Raw genomic sequence first — 20,564 nt, 5'->3', positions numbered from 1 at the left:
AGCCACCCGGAATAAGTCATGCTGTCTAGGAAAATTTAAAAAAAAAAAAGAAATAGCATAGCCCTGCATGCCCTAGGGTAAATGTGTGAGAAAATCAAACAACTGACAGAATAAAAGTAAATCACATGACAAGGAATGAGCTTGTTGGAAGTGTGCTCCTTTAACTCAGGTGCATGAATGAGATGCAAAAACTTGTCTCACTGAGGTCATTACAAATAACTGTCTAGATATACTTCTTTGGAGAAAGGTCTGTGGGCCAAAGCAAAATATTGTAGAAGAAACATTGTTGGCTCACTCAACATGAAATGTTCATTGAAGTGAAACAAGTTTACAGGAAAATCTGAAGATGGTAGAAACAAAGATGAAGTAAAACTCCAGTATCTGGAAAAGTACATAGTAATTAGACAAGATGGGCATTTTAATAGATCACCAAGCTTTGATCTATAGTTACTTGTACAAAGTTACACTTGGCCAAATTTAAATTGAGGGGCATTGTAATTTACCTGTATCTTACTCGTTTTTACTCACCTGTCCAAGGGTTCAAGGCTCGAACTGTGTCTTGCTCTTGGAATCGGTGAATACTCTTAGAAAAAAGTAATATATAAAGCAGATATCAGTGATGATCCTTTTCACCACATTTCCATTCCCCAGTAATCATTCATTCATTCATTCATTCATTCATTTATTGTCTGATTTACTCATTTAATCCAGTTCAGGGCAGCACAGTGGCTACAGCTGCTGTCTCAGATGACTTGATTCTTCAGTTTAGTTCTCAGCTGGGGTGTCTTCTTTGTGGAGTTTGTAGCTCATGCCTGTGTCTCCTAGGTTTTCTCTGGCTGTTCTGATTTTGTCCTACATCTCAAAGATATACCACAGATGAATTGATGAGCCTCTGGATGCTTCCTATGTGTGTGCACCATGTCTGACTATATATGTGTATCCTATGACAGACTGCCACACTGCAGGTTTAGTTTCTCTGTCTTGCATCACTGAGTGGATCAAACAGGTAACTCGAGAAAGTACAGTTGTGTAAATAAACGTATCATAATAGTAGATGTTTGAATGAACATTTCTGAAGTAGCCTAAGCTGTATTGGTTTTATCCTGCACAGGACATAACAGCTTGACAGCTTCCAACGTTTTAAGGCACTTTTCACATGCTCAACCCTTCAGTCATCACAAGCTGAGCTGACTAAAAGACAAGTTTGGGTGCCGAGACCTTTAGAACATTCATGTCAACATAGGGATAGAAACTGAGTACTGAGAAGACATTGCTAAGAACAACAAAATATAAATGTCTACAACCTGGCATAAAAAAATGACCCTTCCCAAAAAAAAAAAAAAAAAAAAAAAAAAAAAACAAGGTGGATAGAGAAAGGAGCAGCTACAGCATCAGTGATCATTTGAACATCTACTGTTTTGGCAAGTTTTCTTATACAACTGCTCCCCAGACAAAGTCTGAGGCATCTGTGGTGACTGACTGCTTTGCGGCAGGAAAGGAAAAGGGGAGACCTAGATTCAGGGATATTTGATTTCTCCACCAAGTGATTTCTCTTCTCAAAAGATAAGGGGTGATGGTGGTGGGACCAAGGAGACACCACATACCACTGTATGTTCTCATGTTGACTCTTGTCAAGAGGTTTCATGAGAACCATAGATGCCATGAAACCCAGAATCCTGAGGTATTCCTTCTCAGTGACTGAAGCCAGAGCAGAAAACTAAAGAAATAGATCTAAATGTAGATCTCTTTTTTCTGATGGAAGAAAAGCTCTTTGTAATGAGGTGTCCAGCAGACATCCCAGGACCACAATTATATGTTGAAGTCAAAAAGACTTATGAATATTCTCTTGGAATCCCAATCTACATAGGATATCTTTCACCCGAGTAAGAGGTTCCTGACATTTTGAAAAAAAAAGCATTCTGCATCTAAATATAGAAAAATGTGGATAACTTGTAGCCTGCAATGAGCTATAATTGGAGCTAGACACTTTGTGAACAATCTTTGGCAGTGGGTAGTTCAAAGGGTAAGGCAGAGAACTGATAATGTGATCCAGAAAAACAAAACCTTAACAAATACATGAAGTCTGGATGGATAGGAATGTGATAATAAGCATATTTTAAATCTAAGGTTACCAGAAAAAACTCAAATTAAGATGGGGGTAAGAGGCTGTGTAGTGAAAGCATTTTGAACATGGGCACTCTCACAAACTGGTTTAGGAAAGAAAAGTCCTGAACTGGTTTCAGGGTATTTTCTTTCTTTGCCATCAAAAACATTCTTGAATAAGTAAATACCTTTTAACAACTGAAATCGAAGCATTGTTTCTATCACCTCCTGAGAAAGTATGCGCTGTAGGACAGGCAGGAACAGAGGGGTTTATTCTGGTGGATGTGGAATAATTTCCTGAAAAGGAGGGATTTCTTCCAAGTGCCAAATGTAACCCAGCTGTATCAGTTTCAGAATACATTTGACTGAAACAATCTGTTGCTAAAGAGGGAAATGGAGATTTGGACTTTCTGCAACGGTCAATGGACTGGCAGAATCAGATAAGGTGAACAAGGTCCCTTTACAAATTTATTCTGAGTTCTTTAACTGTCTTTTGTTCTAGGAGGTTCCTGCTTCCTTTCTGGAAACTTCCTGCCATTGTTTTTTAATGTTTGCCAGGATTTTGCTGAGGCTATTGCTTTTGTTTCTTGCTAAAACTGGATGAGGGAGCAGAAAAAAAATTAGAAAAGGAGGGCAGAAAATCTGAGAGATTCCCATCTGAGAGATTCCCTGCATCAACTACCTCTAATTATATTTTTGATAACATCTGAAGAGGATCCAAAAAGTAAATCTTATATCCAAAGGTGAATTTAAAATGTCATTTTTACATCATTTGGGAAATTTGAAGAATACAGTCAGGCAAACCTTCTCAACACAGTATCAGAGGCAACAGCCCTAGATGTAGTATCTACAGAGTCATAAACACACTTTAAACAATAAGTAACTACCTGAGACATAAAAAAAAAAACTAAAGCAGATTATTTTGCTTACGTGAAGGAACTGTAGATAAAACATTCTTTATACTTTCACAATTAGTAAGAATAAACTCTATGAGTCTGACAAACTGACACTTCAAATTCTAAAAATTAAAGATACAGGAGCATATACATTTTCACAAATGTATCAATTGTTTTCCATCCTTGTCAGAAGGGGAAGGATTAGACTAAAGCTATAGCTGCTAAGTCATGTCTGGGGATAACTGTATAGAAAACTGAAGGACTGATGAATGTTGTACATTCTGTCTGCTTTCTGAGGTGCAGTATACTGGCCATCAGGGAAATCACAGGCTGTGAAAACACATCCTCCTATGCTGGCAGCAGTGGGGGACATGGGAGAAGGTTCTGGGAATTCTAGTTGTGGCATTTCAGAGTATTTCCTAAGGGAGTTAGAAATGTCAGCGTTCTCTCCCGGAAAACAGCAGCATATTCTGGAAATAGTCACAAGGAAAAAGAATCCTTCACAAGGAAATTCGGATAAAATGTTCATCTCTGAGTTTGAATCAGAATTCTGAGGAGAAAAATATGTATTTGCCCCACTACATTCCTCTTCAGATTCAGTCTTTTGAATCTCTTCAGGAAAAGAGGAATCCTTTTTTCCCTTTCCAAAAAAACACCTCATAAGAAGGGTCAATAGCCTGTATAAGACCCTTAGCCAGTATTAATAAACTACTTATGTCCAGTGAAACTGGAGCAGGAGAAGCTTTTTTGCTTAGCTTTCTGTTTTTTTTTTTTTTTGACAAGAAAGTTAAGACAAAAGTTTTTTTTTTTGGCGGCAACAGCTTCCTCGGGGATGGTAACAGCTTTTTGGCTAAGCAGGGGCACATGCCTCTTCTCCCAACACTGACAAAAGTGGCTGTCCCTTGCCCAGAGGATGTTGGTAACTCCAGTTCATAGTGGCTGTATGGGCAAATCCAGTGGGATCTGGGAAAAAGTTGAGTGGCCTAAGGGACCAGCTTTGGCCACAGCAGAGTCACCTACCTGCAGCTAATGCAAACTGATAGCCTTATGTAGTGACAAAGGCAGATTAGATTACTTTTTTTTATTTTTGTGGCTGGAAGAGGGACTGACCATGAGACTGGTAGTTTGTTATATGGTCAAACCAAAAATGGTGCCTCTTTTGAAGTGGAAACTAAGCAGCTCAAGCCAGTAAAATTCTAAAATGACTATAAAGTCACTTTTTCCAATAAAAACACAGTAAAAAGCACTCTAATTTGCTTAGCCAGACCCAAAATGTCATTTAAACACAATTTCTCCACAGAACAAAAATGGCTTAGAATGTTTAAATCAAATTTTAAACTGTCAAACACAAAAGTGTGTTCCAGTTTAAAAGTACAGCAAAGTCTCATGACAAGCAATAAAAATGCATACTCACAGCTTAAAACATGCTTTCCCAAACAAGAAAGTAAATTTAAAACTAATATGCAAAAGATTTTCCCCCAAGTGGAATTATCTGCCCCTTACCTGCAGAACAGCAAAGAAATATATAAGGAAACAGCTCCAGTACTTAGTAATTATGACAATCCCTCCTGGCATGTCTAAAGGTCAGTTCCCTGTGCTTTTTCCTATTAACGTGGTGAACTTGGCATTCTGAGGCAGTGTAACAACTGCCTCATGTACACAGATAACCCTCTCCTCTTACCTCCCAACACTTAGACTTCTGAGAGATGTACTTATATCCAAATTGGAAGCCATGCACTCTCAAGCCAAGACCGCAATAGCTGGTCAAGAGGAGAAGGTCAACACCTGCACCAAACCACATGCAACACATAGCCCTCCAGAGTACCCACCATCACAGCTCTCAGATAAAAACTCAAACCACACACCCACCTTCAGAGGCTCTCAATAAAAATCTACCCAAACAGCAGAGACCTCCAAGACAGAAATGCACTCGACCACCACAACACAGCATAAACCACAAGAAACATAGCTCACCTACACAGTGTGCCCCTCAACCTAAGCCCCTAAGGCAAAACAGCTTGCCCAATACACTAATCATAGGTGACTGGATAGTGAGGCACACTGATGTCCCACTCACTAGGTTAAATAAGGAGAAGGTAACAGTCAGCTGTCTATCAGGTGCCAAAATCCAACATATAACACCCGCACTCAGGTCATGCCACAACAAGTACAAGTATGAGTCTGTCACTGTCCATGTGGGTGTGAATGACCTGAGACACACCTCCTTGGATTGCATGAAAAGAGACATGGAGTATCTCTTGGATTATGTGGCCCAGGAAGGTATGATCCCAGCCCTGAGCAGCATCCTACCATCACTCAGAATAATACCATAGTACGAGCAGAAAATGATTGACTTCAACATTTGGCTAAGTTTTTGGTGTCATTCTAAGGGGATCCAGTATCTGCTTGGGATGACATGATTAAAAGACCTCGATGCTTTGCCAGAGATGGCCTGCATCTGTCACCCCTGGGTTTCCGGATACTGGCTAAGGCACTTGCCACCCCTATAGTGCCTTTTTAGGTGATGTTCCAAAGACCAAATTACCACTGTAACAGCTATAAATAAATGCAGTCTGAGAGTCATGCTGCTCAACGCTAGAAGTCTAAATCTCAAGATGCACTTGCTCGAAGGACTCTCAAAATGGAGAACATTGACATTTGTACTGCAGCAGAGACCTGGTTTAAAGGAGCAGAAACTACCCCTGCGCTACCAGGCTATAACTCATTCCATACCTTTCGGCCCCAGAGGATGGACTGAAGCTCTAAAGGTGGTGCTGTCTCCATGTTCATAAAGGACATGCACACCTCCAGACTAGCAGCCCAGCATAATGCAGCTGAGCTACTTCAGGTACAACTAACATTGGGTAAGATGGCAATTCAGGTTGTAGCCTGCTATAGGTCCCCAACCATGTCCCAAGACTCGCACTCCATGTTCCTAAGCACCCTGGAAACCCTTAGGGTCCAACCCAACACTTTCATACTATGTGATTTCAACTACCCCTCCATCAACTGGGAAAACCTCTCATGCACCAGTACACTGGCCCAATGCTTCCTGGAATTCATCAGTTCCAATGCCCTGGACCAACTCATTCTTACCCCCACTAGAGAAAACAACATCCTTGACCTGGTTATTACTAACATGGTCAACCATTGCTCTACACCAATAGTCAATTCCTCCCTGGTTAGATCCGACCACAAACTAATCACCATGGAATTCCACATCTCACCCACATCCCCTGAAAAGGTAACCACCATGAAGAATTTCACCAAAGCTGACTTTGGGCTCCTAAAAAAAAGAGGTGGCTAACTTCACGGCACCCATGTCAATGGAAAATAGATGCATGACTGCTGAATCATACACCAATGCACTGTACGAATATGTACATAAATGCATGGAACTAGCCATACCCAACAGAACCAAGATGCTCTCCTCCAAAAAAGGAAGCCAATCTGGTGGTCCCCGGCATTAATAAACTCTACAAAAGAAGGAAGAAACTGTTGCAGAAAAAAGGTGAAGTCCCAGGACTAGAAAAACTCCCTTATTAGACTCAATGAAAATTTGAGATCCTTCATCAAAACCACTAAAGCCAGCTATGAAGGCAGAATTGCAGCAGACACTAAAAACAACTACAAAGCCTTCTATAGTTATATCAAGAATCTCCATGGCAATACCCAAGTTTTTTCTGAGTTACTGCACAATGGTACCGCCTATACTGAGCCAATAGAAATTGCAAACACACTGGCTGACAGATTCAGTGCCAACTTTAGCCCTGTCCCCAAAGGACCAATCACAATACTGGATGAATGCCGGGCACCCAGCATTATTGCAGCACAGGTTAAAGCTGCATTGTCCAAGGCCAAGAATACAGCTTCCATGGGACAAGATAATATCCCTGGATGTGTTCTACATGAACTACAAAGTGAACTGGCAACACATCTGTGTGCTTTGTTCAATCACAGCCTCACCTCAGGCTTTGTCCCTACCAAATAGCGTGCTGCTCCATAAAGGGGGAGCGACTACAGACCATGAGAATTATTGCCCCATTACCCTGACGAGTCTGATATGTAAGGCTATGGAGCGCATCATCATGGACCTAATTAACAAGGATATAGGGAATCTCCAATTTCTAGATCCCATGCAATTTGGTTTTGTGAAAGGTAGATCATGCCTGATCAATCTGGTTGACTTCTTTGAGTCAGTCACCAGAGCTGTGGATGAGGGCAAGGCAGTTCATACAGCCTACCTCGATCTGGCCAAGGCCTTTGTTACCATTCCCCACTCAGGAATTATTGATAAACTCACCAAACTAGGCATCGACTACTATATCACTAGGTGGATTGTAAACTGGCTCACAGATAGAACCCATAGTGTGAAAGTAGTGGACTCCAAGTTAGACTGCCAACCAGTCACGAGTGGAGTCCCACAGGGATTGGTCCTGGGTCCTCTCCTGTTTGGCATCTACTTCTCAGAAGTCCAAGCGAACACAGAGGGACTCTGGCTGACCAAGTTTACAGATGACTGCAAGCTGGGAGCCATTTTTAACTCCCCAGGTGATGCAGACATCCTACAGAAAGGCCTCATTGAGACCAATGACTAGTGTTAAAATCATGGCCTTAAGCTTAATGCCAAAAAATGTATCGTCATCCCCTTTGGGAAAAACTCAGTTCCCTCTAATTACCACATCAATGGGAGCCCACTGAACACTGAAGGCATTATAAGAGATCTGAGGACACAGGTTGACAGCAACCTCCCTTCGACCACCACATTGCCATGGTGGTCAGAAAGTCCTTCAATGTGGCACATCTCATTACCATGGATTTTGCATCCAGGAAGAAGGAGGTCATCGTCTCTCTCTACTCTTCCCTTACTGGGCCAGTCATCAAGTATAATGCCCCATTGGGCATGTACCTCACTGGACATATGCGGCAGCTGGAAAGGCCACAAAAGTACCTCACAAAGAGGATCCTAGGCCTTAAACACTTGTCCTACATGGACAGACTCAAAAACACTCCAGCTATTCTCTGTCTCATAAGGTCTACTAAGAGGAGATCTCTGCTTGACTTACAAAGCCATGTCTGACCCAGCTCTATTATTATTCTCTAAAAGAAATCCAAATCCCTCTGCACCACGCGCTCCAGAGACCTCAACCTCATTACCACAATCAACAGAACATGCTGGAGGGACAGGTACATAACCCAGAGACTGCCCATGTTCTTGAACAGACTTCCCATACATGTCAAACAAAGCACCTCACTGGTCCGCTTCAAGAGAAATCTTGATGAGTGGATGGGAAATAGAAAGTTCACCCCGAGGATCACTGCAGTGGCTTTACTTGATAGAGGCACTGGGAACTAACGTTGAGCAGCCCAATACCAGTACACTTCTATGGGCTAGGCTGGTAAAGGCTCCAGGGCCATTAGCCTAGTACACACCTATGAACCTATGAACAAGCCAATCGTCAATCCTTGAAAACCTGCAGAGGAGCACTCTCTTTGGCGGCAGGAAATCTCTGAAGGGTTTGGCACCCAAACCTGCCCTTTATTCAGCCCAGTTCAAGATGACTACTAGTTTAGATGCATGGAATGTGCCTTGAATCTTTGAAAGCTAGCTGGTTACTATATCCAGTGCAGGATGTCAGCCATATAGCTTAGGCTGCTACAGCAATGATCAATATGAAGAATACTGAAAGCTTGATCTGCCAAGATTACACTGCAGCATTCTAGAATCTGGAGTTAATAAATCCTGATAAACACATACCATTTTGTGGACTTTAACATTTAAAAGCAGATCCATTATTTAGCATCTGTACCTCAGCTGGGGTGCCTTCTGTGCAGAGTCTGCATGTCCTCCCTGTGGTTGCGTGGGTTTCCTCTGAGTGCACCGGTTTCCTCCCACATACCAAAGTCATGCTGTAGGTGGATTGGACACTCTACATTGGCCCTAGGCATGAGTGCATGCATGTGTGTGCCTTCTGTGGAAGGTTGGCAGTAGACTGGCAATTCAACACTGTAAACCTCCACTGCCAGTCATGAGCAGACAGATGATCCACTGTTGCTACCCCTAACTGGGAAAAGCCGAAAGAAGAAGTATTTTTTTAGCTATGCTAATCTCTACTGGCACTTCACATAGTATAATGCTCTGCATTTGTTTATTTATAGACACATCAGATAATTATAATAGAGTTGTCATAACAATTAGACAAAATAGTTACTGTTGTAGTTCACAGAAATACTTGATTAGATAGAATTTCAGTATCTGATATGTCTGTAAATGTGTAACCTTGCTAATATCTAAATATCAGTCTACAATCCACAGGGAAGTAAAAATTAAGGAAGCTATCATGTATTTCTTACTAGGTCAACATCATGTGTTATTCATCTAAAAACTATCAGAGGGACACCACAGGTAGCACACTCGGATTTGATGCAGAAGCCTGTAGGTTCTATTCACACACCTAGTAGACTGATTGCTGACACTGCAGTGCTACATAAGGGGGTGCTGCACTCCTGGGTCTGTTCTTTGGATGAGATGTTAAACCGTGCTCCCATCTGCTTGAATTGATGGTAACTCAGGTAAATGGAGCAGATCCCATGGCACCTATCAGAAATAGTAGTGGAAGTTTCCCAGTGAAATAGCCACATTCTCCCTAGTAGTAGTATAAATGCCACCTTGGGTCTTCCCTGAAAAGAGGCTGCTAGCCTAGTTGGACTAACCCAGTTCTCAAAGGAAAAATAAATAAATAAACTTGATATTTGCTCTTGAAATTTTCTTAGTTTATCAGCATATACGTTATTAGCTCTGTCATTTGGAGGAACATTTAGACTGTCTCTTTCCCCTCATAACAGTGGGGAATTCATAATAAACCTTCTAACTGACCGCTTTGATCTGCGCTAAATAGGCAGGTGCTGGGCATCAGGTAAATCAGCATCCAAACTGGATATCTGTCAAAACCATTTGCTGTGTTTCCTTGGGTTTTATGGATAGTTTAATAATTACTCATACAAAAATATCACATATTAGCACACAGTAAAAAAATAAAAGGTCTCACCTGCATTTTGCTCCTTATGATTTACTGCACTATTACATCTTATAACAATCAGTAACAAAAAGGATACTCTAAATCAGCCACATTTGAACTGTCAATGACCTTGGCGGTATTGTAAATCAGAGTGCTGGAAAGTAACATGGCAATTAGAAAAATATCACTGTCTTCTTTCCAACTTTGTTCACCACTGTGAAGACCTTCTGTATCCAGAAGTATAAGCAGTACTCCCTTTTTCGTTGGATGCGGACGGAACCAGACCCAGACACCTTTTGTTTCTGGATCTGTTGTGTGTGCAACTTTGAATCCATCATCTTCATCAAAGAATTTTGACATAATGTAGGACTTGCCTAATCTCATTTTGCCCACAATGCCAATCACCTGACTGAAACAGTGCACATTGGCTAGAATCGAGCACACATCTTCATTCAGAACGTACTGGCCCTCTTCCTTCATGATAAACATTTCAGGGCTTTTCATATATGGCAAGTTGTCATCTAAAGCTATAAAGAAGACAAATCTTTGAGTTTTAAAACTATAATGATATGTCAAAGTTTACCAAATGAACTTTTATATTAATACACCTTTTTAAACATACATGCAGTCATTAGGAAATACTACTTATCTTAATTTTATCTGCTTGAAAAAGTGACCACAGCTGTTTGAAAACGGGAGACATTCCAAAAAATGGTGTTTAAGTTGATGCTTTATAAGTGATTTGTAAGAAATAGCTGTGAATAACAAAGCTACAAGACGGGAGTGAGTAGTAAAATGTTACCTGCAATAACTGGCACTATACTGCACTCTAGATAAGAAAACAAAAATTATGTACTTGTTGTAATGACAGATTTTCATGACCCCACCCACTTCAAATTCTAGGACTAGTCACCTCAGCTTCTTTAAGATTTTCCCAGGCTCTGACTTTTCACTAATACCCATAACGCTGTATGCCTTTCTGTGTCTCAAGATCAAGGATGCCCTGCACAGTGAGCATATCAACACTAAAAACATAATGAGTGATGTTCCATTCACCGAGTTTCCATTTTTTTCAGTAGCCATTCATTTATTCATTCTCTGATTACAGAGTCAGTCTTGACATTCCCCCAAAGATCTCTCGAGGTACCTTTCACCCAAGAATGAGGAAGGTTGGAAGTTACACTGAAGAAGAGAGAAGTACATCAAGAATACCTAGCATTGTGCATAACTTTAGTATTTTATATGATACAGTCTGTCCCCTTCAACTTCTAAAACAGAATCCTCAGCTCATCCTCTTGGGTGGGATGATGACAAAATTTATTTTATGAGAGTAGACCCCAAGAAAGAACTAGTCCTAGAGATTACATCCGGTTTATAGCATATTGTACAAGTATGCAGAGAAGCTCATGTCACAATTAAAGCATTTTTGAAAAAGGTCTGAGACGTAGCCACAACTCTAACAGAATGTCCTTTTGGTTGTCCAGGTACATATTTATTAAAAGACAATGTATTCTGAAAGCCACTTAGATAGAGTGAATTTAGAGACTTTAGTAGAATAGGAGACAAATAGCTGATTATCTTTTGTAATGTTTTTAGTTTTGTCCAAATAAAACCATAGCTGATTATGGATATCCAAACAATGTGGTTAAATATTCTCTTCTGGAGTAAATCACGGGCAAATTAATTGACCAATTTAAATTTCTTTCAGTGATTACTTTTGGCATATAAGATGAGTTAGCTCACAATATGAACATTGACTGTGTGGAAAATGAGATTAGGAGATTCAGAAGAATGAGCCTGCAGCTCTGAAACTCTTTTTGTTGAAAAGACAGTTAACCAAAAAGAAATTTATGTTTTCATGCCAAGAATTTTAAGTCTGTCATGAAAGTTGACTAAAAAGGTGATACAGTTAATTTCTCCAGCATGAAATTAAGGTTCTGACAGAGACTTTTTTTTCATTTAGTGATAATCTTGATAAGAAAGCTTATCAAAAGGCTTAAAGACTTTCCCAGCAGCTAAAATTGTGAGATTTAGTCGGTTATGACATTTGGATATAGCTAACATATGACATTGATAGATAAGTAGCTCAATGTCTTATAAAAATTGTGGTAAATGCTCTAACGCTGTAGGAACTGAAGCATAGAAGGAAATCACTATGTACTGAGATGTTGCCCATAGAGAGGACCTTGTACACTTATTATTCATTAATCTGGTTGAAAGCTTCTGGGTTGAAGTTTGGATTTAAACCACCATTAGACCACCACAAAGGGTAAGGAAGGTCTCTGGTCACTAGTGGGACGAGAGAAACCATGTAGTTAAGTGAAAGGCATGAAGATCTAGAAAAGGCATGCTGAATTTGTGAATTATAAGACTTTGGAATGGACATATGTATAGTGGTTCTCAAACAGGTTAGCCCAAGTTTATTTAGTGCTTATTTTTAAGCACTTTACAAAACCACTCATTCAAACAATGATTACAAAATTGTTGCGTTCAAACTAGTAATAACTGAATAATATAACATATTAGCCACAAGGTATTTCTCTTTAAGAAGGAGAAACTGAATTACAATCAATAATTCCAGTAAACAATACTTACTAAAATGCTATCAGAAACAAATAATACTTAAAAGCTGTTATGCCTCATGGCCATTGCATTAGATTTTAAAATAATATTTAAAACATGACAAAAAATATACTTAGACAGAAGCTGCTAAAACAATCTTATAAGCCAGGATAAATTGGCAGCCTTATCTTCCTATAATGAACAGGTCAACTGCAGTAAAAAAAAAAAATATATATATATATATATATATATATATATATATATATATATATATATATATATATATATATATATATGTGTGTTAAATGTTCTGCAACTTTTCACTCCTCTTCCACTCAGTCACCATCTTCCTTCACAATGCAGAGCCTGTAATCACTACATCTAACCCTGACCCTGATACTGTAGGAGATTTGCCACAAAGCTCAACTCCTGAATGTTTTCACTAAGAATTTTATCTTTGTGCAGTGTAAGCAAATGTAACATGAAGAGTGTTTCTTTATATTAACTTTAACTAGTCAAATTCATGGGGAAGAAAGAGGTAATTTGGAACATATTTTTTGGGAGTGTAATGAGTTGGTAGACTTAAAAATATTCCCTCCAGACTAGTCTGCCAGAAATACTGGGTGTGCAAATTGGTGTAACTAAGGAAATAATTTTTGAGCTATGCTACAGAACTGTAATTGCCTAGATATAGTAAGGTCTTGCCGAGTCTAATTATGGTGGCTGCCAAAAAAAGCAATTACCAGAAAATGGAAATCAAAGTGTAAACTAGCTGTACTAGAAGTAATTAATATAGTAACAGAAATAAAACAACTAGAAATGGGATCTTTAGAAAAGGGTAGGAGCAAATTATATAGAAAAAAATTGGAATTGTGGGAACAATACATGCAGAATAATGTTTGGGAAGAAGAATGAGGTTTAAAAGAAGACAGATTTGAATGAGTTATGTAATGTTTGACAGACAATGACTGGATAAATTATAAGTGATGTATAATGTTTTCAACTAAAAATATGTCAATATGGTTTGTTTTCATTTATATAGATGCATTATTGTGTGCGGCCACGGTGGTGCAGCAGTTAGCATTGTCACCTCACAGCAAGAGGTTCTCCGGTTCAATTCTTGGTTGGGGTGCCTACTGTGTGGAGTCTGCACATCCTCCCTGTGGTCACATGGGTTTCCTCCCACATCCCAAAGACATGCTGTAGGTGGATTGGACATGCTAAATTGGCTCTAGGCATGAGTGTGTGCATGTGTGTGTGCCTTCTGTGGAAGGTTGGGTGCCAGGCTGGCAACTCATCACAGTAAAATTCTACAGCCAATCATGAGTGGACAGGTGATCCGCTGTGGTGACCCCTAACCAGGAAAAGCTGAAAGAAGAAGAAGATGTATGATTGCATTTGTCATAAGTGATAATTTAATAAAGATGTCCGTTGTTTTAAAAAAAATATATTATTAATAACTATAAAGAATGCTAAAAATATTTGCTAAACTATCTCCTGCAGAAAGAACACCTATCTTCTACACAAGATGTCTACACCCCTCCCATAGTACTAACACTGCATTTCTAACTCTTACAGATATTGTCAATAAAGCTAGACACAATGGCAAACTAGTCTGCACTTTATTTCTAGACTTGTATAAAGCCTTCAACTCAGTTTCTCACAGCAAACTTCTGCTTCAAATGTCCTCATTAAGTCTCTCAAAAAGAAAAGAAAAACATGAACAATGCTATAATAAAGTGACTAAATATGCAGCAAATACCCCCTTCAAAACCCACCACAGTATAGGACTAAAAAGCTAAATTGTTTGCAACTACTCCATCTACTAAAATATGCATAGCTTCTTACAACCTATAAAATTATCCAACATCCATTTGCTTGTCCAGCAATAAATGCCATTCTACACAACGATGTTACCAATCGGATCACTGCAATCCATTGACCATAAACTCCTCTTTGTCCACATATCTATTGAATCTGCTGGGCATGGTCAGTCCTCATACCATGTTGCTAATACCTGGAACTCCCTACCTGTATCCACCAGGTCAGTACCCTCCCTCCATCCTTTAAACCCATTCTGAAAAACTTCTTAGCCAAAACATGTATCTGTTCTTTTTCAACCCTGGATAAACCAGGTCTATTTCACATAATCGAATTTCCAAAATTTCGAACACCATATGTTCGAACTTGGAAGTTCGAAATGTGATAACATTGAAACCTCAGAACAGCAAATTTTTTCCTAGGGAAAAAAATTTGCTGTTCCGAAAAACACACACACACAACACAAGCACACCAAAAACCTGATAAACCTACACTAAACCTTACATACACAACTATCTGTGCACTAACCTTAACCCAAACCCTAACCCTAAAGTCCATCACTATCGCATACTTACCTTACCCGCACCCTAACCCTAAAGTCCGTCAGTATCACACACTTACCTTACCCGCACCCTAGTCTGTCACTATCACACACTTACCTTACCTGCACCCTAACCCTAAAGTCCATCACTATCGCACACCTACCTTACCCGCACCCTAACCCTAAAGTCCATCACTATCGCACACTTACCTTAACTGCACCCTAACCCTAAAGTACGTCACTATCGCACACTTACCTTACCTGCACCCTAACCCTAAAGTCCGTCACTATTGCACACTTACTTTACCCGCACCCTAACCCCAATGTCCTACACAATCACACACTTACCTTAGCATGTTCCGTAAATTTCGCACCACAGTGGAGAAAATGTTGAAGCCACAGAAACAGCTAACCGAATTCTTTCCCTGGGAAAGAATTTGGTTTTCCACGGCTTCAACATTTTCAGTTTTCGAACTTCTCCATTCGAACTTCTGGTGTTCGAACTTCTAGAAGTTCGATTACATGACATAGACTAGATAAACCATATGGGAAGGAGATAAGTGTGGCTTTATTTGCATTGTTGAGAAGTTTTTGGCTCTGTAAACCATCCGTAATTTTTGATGTTTTTTTTTATGCAATTTTGTGTATGCTGGTAAAATTTAAGATTATCATTTACTATCATTCTTAACAATTTGCTATGAGAAGTGACTTCAATGGTTGTATTATCAAGAAAAAGGGCTTTAAACATTTTTTTCCTTGGGACAGGAATTTGGGTGAAAAAATTAGTACTTTGCTTTTTTTTAGAGTTGAGCATGAGTTGTGAGTTACAAAGCCATGTTTCAGTTGTTGTTAAAGCTTCCCAAGTAATTTTTTGGAGGTGTGGCATGTTGTCAGATGTGCAATTGAGTATGGAGTCATCTGCGTACTGTACTTGCGAGGTCTGTTGTGTGGATATATGGAGGGTGTTGGTTAGTATATTAAAAAAGAGGGGACCAAAGATACAGCCTTGTAGTACACTGGGGATGTATACAGAGAGGGTAGAGTGCCATTTTACAGATTGATACCTGTTAGATAGGTAGCTTTTGAACATAGAAGGGTGGGCTGAGAGAGCCCCAGTGAGGAAATTTGAAGTAGAAGTTTGCTGTGACAAACTGTGTCTAAAGCTTTTGACAAGTCTGGAAATAAAGATGAGACTATTTAGCCATTATCTCCAGCTGTATTATACAATAATAACTTACTTTTAATTTCATTATAAACTGGCTAACATTTCTCTAAATATTAAATTATTGTCATCTATCCCAAACCAATGTTTTCACATTATGTCTAATTTGGTGTAATTATTTAAACTGTAGATGTTTTTGCATTTTGAAGATTGTAAACTTCTTGACCTTAAAACAGTTTTTGTAATACTCTGGAGCTTTTCTCTACAGGCCTCCATACAAAATTAGCACATACCCAGTCAGCCTTTCCAGGTATTCAAATATCAGTAAATATATAAAATAACTTCCTTGAGGCCCAGGACTTGTAAAATACTTCAAACATTCATCAGACTGTCAGTAAAAAACAAAAGTCTTATGCTACTAAGAGTAATTACCTAAATTATGATAAAAATAAAAAGATATGATAATGCTCTCCTTGCTTGCCAGCAACACCAGCAATATTATTCCATTCATCCAAAAACCTAGAATCACAATCACAAAATAAAAATCACAGGAAGATGAAAAACATTCTCTCTCCATCCAGACAACACAGTCATCAGTCCAGCAACTGACTATAAATAAAAGAAGCAAACTGTACAAATCATAAACTCATGGGCCAACAACACAACCACTACCATCTGACAGCACTAATCATCTAATGATAAATAACTAGCTTAAACAGAAAATCTTGACAAATATTAAGTCAATAAAACAAAGGAATGCAGCCTGCTCCTCAGTGTGGCAATAAAACGGTACCACTTCTGGAGTGGAAACTGCATTACTATCCAAGCAAGGAAAGCCAACCGTATTAATTCCAAATATGGGTAGTGAAGATGACATTGGTCTTGACCTTGTGCTCCATAGCTTTCTTTAAGAATGACAGAAAAAAGAGTTGTAGGGGAAAAGCATAAAGGATGTGGAGGGATAAGGGAGAGAAAGCTGCTGTACTTGGAGTTAACTGAGGAGGCAAACAGGTTATACTAAGTCTTTCCTCAGTGACAAAAAGATAGTCTTTGCCACAGAAATTCTGAGGGCCACTAATGTGGCATCAGCAAGTTACAAAAGACAGACTTTGCCATGGAAATGCTCATTAAAAAAACAACAACAACAAAAAAATTGCTGAGTTTGTTCACAAGAGTTACCCTGTCTGGGTATGTATGTTCCTTTGAGAATGTGAAGAGTGACTATCACACATTCGCATAGCCTCATGGCTTCTTGGCAAAAGGGTATGAATAGGTACCTTTCTCCTACCTGTTGACATACCATACCAGTATCATGTTGTATGAGTGAAGTGAATGGAAAATGCACCCTGAAGAGGAGGTTTCTGAAAGGCCTGCAATGTGATGAGGACCATACTTGTGCAGACTGTGCTTACGCTGTAGCCAGGTTTCTTGGATTGCCTGCCCTAAACAATACCCCATCATCTGAGGATGGGCACATCTGTGGCAACTTTCATACTTAGGATGGATACAGCGAATGAGCTGCCAAGAGAAATGAGAAGGTGATGTCACCATGACAGGCATTTACTCCACACCTGAGAAATCCTTAATTGTATTGCCATGGGATTTCTACATTGTGATCACTAAACTTTGATGATGTAATATCCTCACTGATACCTCCGGAAAAGTACCATGGATATTCTTGCTACTAATAAACCTAGGATTCTGAGACAGATAGCTCCAGCAACTGTTTGTGCCAAAAGAAAAAGATGTTCCTGGGATTGACATGCTGCACTTCCATTCTGTTCTGTTCTGTGGAATGCTAGCTGTACAAGACAGAGTCCCTAAGCAGCACCCTGTCAAGGTCAGTACCTGCAACAACTGTATCTAGGACTTCTTGCTGCTCCTCAAGATTCCGAAAGATTAAAACAGATGGAGTATCGACTTACCTCACTTGTGCTAGTGACTCCCAAGTAGGGGTAGCTAGGAGACAGTCACAGGCTGAGGTGAGCAGCCACTGTAGCCATGCATCTGGTGAACACCCAGAGGGGAGGGTTGTGATTAGACCCAATTGAAGGGCACCAAAATGAAATGGATGACTCCTAACTAGAAGTACAGGAACCTCTTGAATATATTTTTTTAGTCCCCCTGCACCTCATTTTTACAGTCTGGGTTCCAGTATCCAGTGCCTACACTTGGTTTACTGTCACCCCCCCCACAGACTTAATCCATAGGTGCTGGGGCTGATTATGGACTCTGAGGGTGTTCTGGGGGCTCGGCTCATCTATGCCTCCATCCAGGAGAATTTTGTTTATGACCTACAAACTCCATTTTCCCACTGCCCTATGCTCACTGATTATGACTGAGGGCAACTCCACTCTTTGGACCATGCCTCCCCTTAGGGAGCATATCATTGAGCACCCTCCCACCTGGGATGGACAAACCCTTCCTTCCCTGCAACTCTGTCAGTCACCTGAGCTGTTAGTCAAACTCAGGTCAGCTGGGCCAAAGTCAGGATTTTATTCCCCTGTGCCAATGGAGCAGATAAACCCCCTGGACATCTTGGCTATTCTGACATGCAGTTCTACATTATGGAGGTCTAAAGAACACAGTCTGTTGCTGTCCAGTGTAAAATGAAAGAGTGACTGCACAAGACCATTCAGAACTTAGTTTTTAGAATGAATTGACTGAGACTACTAAAATCCAAAACTAGTCTGAGGTCCTTTGTTGTCTTTAGAACCAATAAATAAGTAAATAAATACAACTTAAGTAGTATCCAGACCCTATCTGATGGAACATCCTGGATTGTTCTTTCTTTGTAAGAGGGTGAATACCTCTTTTCTTGCCACACCATTCTAGCAGGTAGCTATTTAAAATGTCAAGACTTGTTAGAGGGAGTCTTGAAACATGGAGACTGAATGGTTGAAAAAATGGACGTATATATACTAAGAATGAGTGGGCCATTTCTCAGAATATTCAGTTTTTTCTGAGGTATGGGAATCTTGGTGTTAGTATATATAAGTTTGGGGGGTGATGGGCTTGCACCTCTTTAAAAAATAAATTTAAAGGAGAAGAGCAATGTTCAAGATTTGATCTTCTGCATTTTTCATCATTTTTTTGGCATATTGGCAAAATCTACTGCCAATCATTAGTGGACCGGAGTTCTGCTGTGGCAACCCCTAACCGGGAAAAGCCGAAAGAAAAACAACAACATATTGGCACCTGGCATTTTGAGTGCCAACATATCATCAGGGAACCATTCTAACTGAATATGATAGAAAAAAAAGAAGGACATTTACCAAGGAGGACACAAAAATTGTATGGTATAAACTCGTGATACAATTTGCCACTTGTCTTGGATTATGGCTTCTCACGCAGGAAACAAACTCTATGCAATCACCCATCTTAACTCTATCTTCCTCTCTTCCTATACTCCTCTAATACTCCTATAACTACTATCTGTTCTCTCTCTCTTACAAATCTACTAATAGTCAATCTTTCTTTTCTCTCAGCCTACAGCACTTTAGATTCAGATAGTGATCTGTGCCTTGGGATTATCTCCTGCATATAATGTACATCCATAATTTAATTGTTCACTTTATTTTACGAGTGTGACCATTTGTTAGCTTTCTTCTTAGTACTGTTTGTATCCTTTTGTAATCTAGTATATTTCAATTCACTGTACCTGTTCTAGCATGTTTTTTCCTCTGACTACTTTTGTCATATTTGTTAACTCTAAAATGTTTTTGTTTACTATGTCATATGATTACATATGTTACGTGTACTATTTGGAGCTTTTCTCCTTGGGTCTACGCTTAAAATGGGAAGCTGCCCAGTTGGACTAACCCAGTTAACAAATGTCAAATAAATAAAAAAATAAATAAATAAATAAGTGGAAGTATTCATGACCCCCAGCTGCCTTCAAAGTGAGACAGTCAGTCAAGCCCTCAAGGATTCTCCCACTGGATCCTGAAAGAGGGGCTACAAACCCACTGTTTGTGCTGCCCACCTCTATTTGAAGGGTATCATTCAATCTGGAAGCCACAGCACCCATTCTTTCTCTATTAGAATGTTGCTGAAAGTCTTGCTGTTTGGTCTTTTTAAACCACAAGTTCCTGGCATTCTTCTGATTATGAAAGGATATCCCCGGAAGACTGCAGAATGTTATACAACTGCTGTGGTTGTCTTATATTCTTGCTGACTCTTCTGAAGCTTGGCTTTCAACTTGGGACTATATAACTTGGTGTCTTTGAATGAGGCATTGGTGAAGGATTCCTTGATGTTTTCAACAAATTTGTAATATCAGAGGCAGGCATGCTTATGTATGGTAAGGACTGAACAAGCTGCTGAAGCTGCTTCCTTGATGGCATTATGGACAAGTTACATGCAGAAGTCTGAAATAGTAGGCATAGCTGACAACTAGGACTGTGACTTCCTACATAGATCTCCATGCAGTAATTTATTCACTGTATATTACACCTTAT

At 39.6% G+C, this 20,564-nt stretch overlaps 1 protein-coding gene across 1 annotated transcript in view; it reads right to left on the bottom strand.

The window, feature by feature from the left end:
• The window catches only part of LOC122808192 (guanylate-binding protein 2-like), a 994,936-nt gene that overhangs the window by 780,279 nt on the left and 194,093 nt on the right, over nt 1–20,564 (bottom strand). The window contains exon 2 of the mRNA XM_044079160.1: nt 10,116–10,545. Coding sequence (XP_043935095.1) covers nt 10,116–10,545 — 430 coding nt within the window. The remainder of the gene's footprint in view (nt 1–10,115; nt 10,546–20,564) is intronic.

This window comes from Protopterus annectens, chromosome 8.part0 (genome assembly GCF_019279795.1).
Source record: "Protopterus annectens isolate FY-2018-M chromosome 8.part0, PAN1.0, whole genome shotgun sequence".
NCBI classification, from domain to species: domain Eukaryota; kingdom Metazoa; phylum Chordata; order Ceratodontiformes; family Protopteridae; genus Protopterus; species Protopterus annectens.
The sequence above is the reverse complement of the archived record's forward strand: the minus strand, read 5'-3'. Positions and strand labels throughout refer to the sequence as shown.